The sequence below is a fragment of the Sinocyclocheilus rhinocerous genome, unplaced genomic scaffold (assembly GCF_001515625.1).
Source record: "Sinocyclocheilus rhinocerous isolate Xijiao unplaced genomic scaffold, SAMN03320098_v1.1 scaffold499, whole genome shotgun sequence".
Taxonomy (NCBI): domain Eukaryota; kingdom Metazoa; phylum Chordata; class Actinopteri; order Cypriniformes; family Cyprinidae; genus Sinocyclocheilus; species Sinocyclocheilus rhinocerous.
Window position 1 is genome coordinate 506472 of NW_015637156.1, and position 6884 is coordinate 513355.

Below are 6884 nucleotides of genomic sequence, written 5' to 3' on the forward strand. Positions count from 1 at the left end.
TTTTTGCACGGGATCTCTGCAAATGAACGTAGAGAGGTTTTACTCTCTCGCTCTCTCTCTCTCAGTCATCCCTGTGCCATTTCCCCCCAATCCGACACTTAATTGAGCAACCGGGACACCTCACGTGCAGGACTGATTTGTAGTTTGAACACGTGACTCATTGAAAAAGGCAGAATAATTTAGTTTTTTTTGTTTTGTTTCCCGTTCTCTCGATGTTATTAAGAGGCGGTGCCTACACAAACGTGTGTGACAATTTAGTCGCATCGCCAAATAATAAAGAAACTTTCTCTATCTTCCCGGCCCTTGCCTCGCAGAGGTGACGGAATAAATAATTCAGCGCGTTTAAATCAAGAGGAAACGCGAGTGCGCGCAAGCACGGCGGCGATCTCGTCCATCAAATATCTCAGTAGCTAGGAGTGATTGGGAGAACACTCCCAGACCCTCAGCTGAGCGACAGTGTGGTTCTCTCTCTCTCCAAACACTGCCCATCCGAGCGACGCGATAAAGGGCTGCCCCTCTGCAACACGGTCGCTCTTTTCCGTATACAACAAAATGAATAAGCTCTACATCGGAAACGTGAGCGAGCAGGCGAGCGCGCTGGACTTGGAAAGTATCTTTGAGCAGTGGAAGATACCTTTCAGTGCACCCTTTCTCGTAAAAAGTGGCTACGCGTTTGTGGATTGCCCCGACGAAAAGGTAGCGATGAGGGCCATTGACACTCTTTCAGGTGAGACTTTTGTGCGTAGCCTATGTGGTTTTGTCCACCCTCCAAATGAATTACGGTACAATGTACATGCAACGGTCGCGTTTAACAATTAGACGCCTATGCAAAGCAGGGATGTGTTCGTACACTGAGCAAGTGTAGACTATTCACTTTCAGTTTTTTTTTTAAACCACGGGCTTTACTCGCCGAGAACGCCAAGTCTCGCTTTAGTATCAAAATAACTGAACGGCAACTGTCCATCAAAGTTGCAGCGTTACTTGTGTGTGCACTGTGTAGGGCGAAATGTGAAATAACGTGTTTTAACAACTCGGATATCCAAGCGGCGAGTGGTTGCACATACTATTTATTTGAATTTAAATGCTTTAGGTGTTTCGTGTGGCTTTTAAACGCAGCTCGTGGAGCACTCTCTGAAAGTGAACTAAAGTGTTACACAGAACTGGTGGTTTTGCGAACTTTGCCATTGTAAAAATGTATCACTTTTATCGCTGTAATTACGAGCTCTGGAACACCAGGTGGTTGGGTTGCACTGGTGGCTTGTAGGCCTTTCGACTACTCCCCGGTCTCTACAATATGGGTTGATTATGTTTGGAACGAGTGTAAATTGTGTAAAGGCTGCAATATTTGCCATGAAGAGACCGTATAAGTCAGTGGACGTTTTCGTGATTTTCTTCAATCAGTGTCACGCTGCTCGTAGCTGAGGCCTTCGCGCAAGCGTGGGGGCAAATTTGTCTTCCATGTTTATCCTCTGGGAAATTTTGTATGTATTTTATTTTTTAACTAAAACTAATTTTGTTTTGGGTTGTCGTGAAGATTCTTGAAATCGTACATGTCAGTGTAGTTTCTGTACACGTAGCGTAAATAGCATTTTTTTTTTTTGCTCTTTCGCACATTGTGAACCTTTGACACATAATAGACTTTGTTTGAAATAAAATGTGATTTATTAAAATACAATTAATATTTTTCAGGGAAAGTAGAACTCCACGGAAAATTCTTAGAAGTGGAGCACTCTGTCCCTAAACGACAAAGGTAAGATTCATTTGTAAATTTCTCAATTGCATCTAAAAAATGGCTAAAAGTCCACGTTTTTGTTTTGAATAATTATCTCCAAATTTTTTCCTGACAAGCCCTGATTTTAAGTCGGGCTTCTTGTTGTTTTTAATCTTTGAAATGGCTCTCATTTGATTTGTTTTTACGTTCTTATTATCCATCAAACTGTTATTTGCAAGCGAAATTCAAGATTAGGGTGGTGACGGTGTTTTATGTAGGCTACCTGCTTTAAATGTAAATCCACAGGCGTGTTTAGTAACAAAAAAAGATGTGTATGCCACTGATTGAACCTCCATGTCAACGTGCGGAATGTGAGTTTTTGTAATACATCTGAGGCCCTTGATATGCTGAGTTCACATATTACTGGGCCTTTAGGCCTTGACAAAACGTAGCAAGAAACGCAGCAGAGGTGTGCAAAGTGAGAACGCAAACGTTATAAATGGGACCTCACGTTGCACATGGATGTGCATTTATGGAGCCATGCTTGCTGTGGCGTCCATTAAAGAAGAAACTACTATTCAGTCATGCCGCTCAATGCTTCCGCCCCCTCTCTCCCCTCCTCGCGCTGCTCAGGCACGAGATGGACTCCTCAGCGCGCGTGGACTGCAAGGGTCGAGGTCTTGTCACGAAAACCTGTTTGTGGGTTCACAGGAACTGTAACGAGACGTGGTGTAAGCCACAAAGCACTGTTTACCAACCGTGTGCGAGTGGGTTGCCGTTTTATTGTAGTAATTAAGTTGACGTAACGACTACAGATATAATGAATATTCGCCTTATTTTCACTTTACGACTGCATCATGTACATATAAGCTGTTTATTAATTTCTCGGCGTCCTGTATTTTTAATTTATGAATAACTAGCGGGTAATATTTTTTATAGTGAGTTGTCAGTCAAAAATAACGCAGTTTCCACGTGAATTGTACGCGGTTTAGGTTAATGGTGGTTTTGTTTAGTTAAAACGATAAATTGAAGCATTTAGCACGTTTAATTTAAGTTAATGCTACGTAGTGTTTGTGATTTGTTTATTTTGACTAAAGTAGGCCTGTTTTTTTTTTGTTTTTTTTTAAATTCGTAATGGTTAAACACATGTTGAGGCTAGTTCAATTCTTGATGGGCCAGCTGATCTTTTAAGCTGACAGGACATTAAGTGAACAGTTTATTTGCCGTTTAATTTTTATACACTAACAGTGTATCAAAAACAATCGCTTAATATGCTGAGGTTACTGTGTAAATTATGGAAACAGTATAATTTAAGTGTTAAGTGTATAAGTGTTTATTTTGTGTGTATATGCTGCACATATGTAATGTTGATAGGAGCAGGTCAGAGGTTGTGTATGTAAAGCTGGTTTGAACTGCAAGCCAATGAGAGCTAAGTATAGTGAAATGCATGATGGGAGTGATCTTGCATTCTATCATATGAGTCTCGGCTTAGGCCCTGCCCACCTTTACACACACAAAAAAATATGAAAGTTGGGTAAAGTGTGGCCTCTTGAGTGAGTGTGTGTGTGTGTGTGTGTGAATGTACCAAGGGGTGGTGTGCATTTTATGGAGCCGTTTTCTGGAAGCTTTAGTTTGGTCAGGGTGTGTACAAAGCTGTGTGGAGGACCTACTATAATTATATATACATATTCACATTAATGTTTACATTACCCTGCATTAATATATAATTTTCCTTTTAATGAAAAATTGTAATTTGGTAGCATAGTTCAGATGCTTCATACATTAAAAACATGTTGATTGTGACACCGTTCTTCAACCAGGCTTGTGTGTACACTGAGCGGAGCCTGCATGGACAGCCCATTGGCCTTTAGAAGTTTCGTTTCATACGCCATTTTCCTTTCTCATGGCTAGCTTCCTCGATTACTAGCACAGCCGTTTTTGCTCAGAGCTTGCACTGTATGTGTGTGTGTGTGCATGCACACGTGTGGCTTAAAGGGGGGCCCCAACTGCTAGAAGAGAGTGTGGGAAAAGGGTCTTCAGCTAGAACAGATACTCTGTGTGTGGAAAAAGTTGGAACCTTTGTGTGGACAGTCAGTCTTTGTTGCTTTTAAAGATTTTATTTAATATTGCAGGGCTGCTAACTTCGCTATGTTTTAAATATTAATGCTATTTTTTGTAAATTATTTTTGTCACTCATAACAATTTTCTATGATTGCAATCTGTAAGAAAATAATATAGCTAGGTATTTTGCGTTCTTTTTAAAATTTGGTTTCAATTGCTAAAAATTGAGAAAAAAATTCAATTTAGTGTGGCGTATCACATTCAGCCTAAATTAGTGTCAATTATATTTCTCAATTTGTTTTTATTTGTGTATGCTTCAATCCTGCCCTAATTAATTGAGTTTTTTTTTTTGGTTTTAAAGTTAAACAATATATAGCTTTTTTTATTTATTATTATTTGGTGGTAATTTTCTTTTTTTTTTCTACTTGTAGATGTAATTTTGTTCTTAACTTGTGCATTAATATCAGCTATGGCTGGAATGATCTCCATTTAGTTTTTGTTTCATTTACACTAAAACTAAATATTGAAGTATCTTGATTCAGACCGAGTTGTGAGTTCTCGTGATGGAGTCACTGGCTTGTGAATTATAACGTTCGGCCGTGTTTCCTGGGCTCCTATAGCTTAATCTGCTGTAGGAGAACATTCCATATTACATTCCCACCGGAATGCAGACCAGGGCTGGAAAAGCACACCAATCCCACCAAATTCCTCAAAAGAAAAGGGAAGTTTTTAATTCGTACGTGAGAAACTAGGAATGTCATACGGCTGTACTTTTAGTTAAAGCTGATTTTACAAAAATAAATAAAAATGTGAAGGTTTACCAAATGGCATTGTTTTTTAATGTTTAAGTAGTTTTTGGTGTGTGGTTTTTATTTAATTTTTGTTATTTTTAAGTCACTTGCCCCGCTGCATACACCTATACATGCTTGGCCTTGGCTTTTTTTTTCTCACACATGTCTCTCTGATCATTCAGCTGAGTGCTAATGTTTTCTTTATTAACTCTGTGCCTTTTTAGTAGATTTGATGCGCTTGTGTGCGTGTAAGGTAAGTTTTTTTTTTTTTGATTAAATGGTGAATGTGTGTATTGCCGTTTTAGTTTATGTAATTCTGTCAGAGCTTTTGCCACAGTGGATTTTTAGTGAAGCATGGACAACTTGTATTCTGTAGTATCGCTCACAACCCATAATTTGAAGCTCAAATTATTTATTATTAAATAAACCGTTTTCCCATGTTTTCTCTAAGGGAGCTGTTCCCTTTTAAAAATGAGCATAAGCGCTACAGTACCTGTGGTATTTTTGCCTCACTGGTTATAGTTTACAGAATCAAATTTGGATTGCGTTGCCTTGGATTTTTGACACAGTAAACACGCTGGGGAAAACATGTACAGGAATCACACAGATGTTGAATGCAAGTTGTGATGCATTTTTGATAATTCCTGAGATGACTCCAAGTGATTGTTTTCCTCTTGACATCTACACTCTTCATGAGTGCAATGGCGCTTTTCCACTGCATGGTACGGTACGGCTCGGTACGGTTCACTTTCCTTGATGGGGCGACACGGAATTAAAAAGTTTTTTTTTAGGAGTCGTGGTAGTAGAGGCGGCGCAACTATAACGACATGTGAATAATCCCGCCCACTCTAAAGCGGTACTGAACTGCAGTGGAAACTCAAACCGTGCCGAGCCGAACCGTGCCGTACTGAGCCGTGCCGAGCCGAGTCGTACCACACAGTGGAAAAGTGCCACAAATGTCCCTTACAGCCTGTACAACTTCAGTTTCGTCTCCAGGCCTTACTCTATATAGCGTTACATTGCTAGGATTGACTGTGTAGTTTATTTTATTTTAATTTTGAGAATTGATACGTCAGTGAGTATTTGAATGACCTTGTTTTTAATTTCTAGGCAAAACTGCATTTTATTTTAATTGGGTCAGTATGTTGCAGTAGTTAATGGTGACCGTGTACATGGAACCAACATTTTATATATATATATAATATTATTTGCATACACATGCATGTTCCGTTTTGCAGAAGCAACATGGTATGACTGTTTTATTTGATAGTCCTGAATTGGAGAGCAAAATGTTTTTGATGGCAATGTAGTGTTGCTTTGCCATTTAAATTTGTTGCTGCACAATCAACAAACTTAAGAGAAAAGCATAAAAATACCCATAGATTTTTTACCTTTTTATGCTCAAGTGAAAATTTAAAAATTCAGTTTAAATATTGCTTAAATCCTAGCAGTATCTTTACTACCAACAGTTATGTTAAAGCAAAATCAAACGTATGTTTTCTCGCTGTCATAATTAAAACGACTTGCACACTACAAGATGTCTGTTTTTGGAGGTTTGCTGTCTTTTAGGGAGGTAAAAGCCAATTTTACGATAGCTTGTAACCGTACAATACATAATACAGATCATCTATTGATGTTATAAAGCATTGAGGACTGTTGATGCACACTGATTGCTTGAAGCACGTATGTGCGTCAGCGTCGATTACTTTATTATAGTAGATCAGTTTCTTTAACACCAGTGTGCTACAAGTCCCCTATTATTGCTCACTATTTAGGCCTCAATCTTATGTGCATGTGTGACAGACGTAAAAGTGTGTGTGTGTGTGTGAGGGTTAGTGTGTCTACCTGTTCAGGTAGAGGCATGTTTGTTCTCATGTCCTCTGTACATTCTGTTCTTGTTAATTTTAGTGTGTGAATACGCAAATATACAGAGCGTGAACTTTGGAGTCGTGTAAAGTCAAGTGGGCAGTTATAGATCTTTCACAATTGCCGCACCAAAACATACACATTAATGAAACCTATGTTGAAATGAAAGAACCGGTCTATAAAAGCGGTATCACCATTAAAATTAATTTTACAGTGCAGAATGACATATTTACAGGCTCTGCATAAATCTGAATGAAGCTAATAATGCTGTGTGTTGTCATTTCAAATTGAATCCAAAGCTGAGATATCGATTGCCCCTTTTCTAACCCTTGATACATTTAGTTCTTGGCCTTTAGAAAATTCTCTGTATAAGTAACATCTATATTTCTATGGCGCATTTGTGTTTTTTTTTTTTTTTTTTTTACATAATTTTTTTTATTCATACTTTGTTTTTG

General features: G+C 38.6%; 1 protein-coding gene across 3 annotated transcripts in view; it reads left to right on the forward strand.

Moving 5' to 3' along the window:
- The window catches only part of LOC107748676 (insulin-like growth factor 2 mRNA-binding protein 3), a 36134-nt gene continuing 29250 nt past the window's right edge, over window positions 1–6884 (forward strand). For all 3 annotated transcript variants that reach the window (XM_016563594.1, XM_016563595.1, XM_016563596.1), the window contains exons 1-2: window positions 1–727; window positions 1690–1750. In XM_016563594.1, coding sequence (XP_016419080.1) covers window positions 553–727; window positions 1690–1750 — 236 coding nt within the window. In that variant the 5' untranslated portion in view covers window positions 1–552. The remainder of the gene's footprint in view (window positions 728–1689; window positions 1751–6884) is intronic.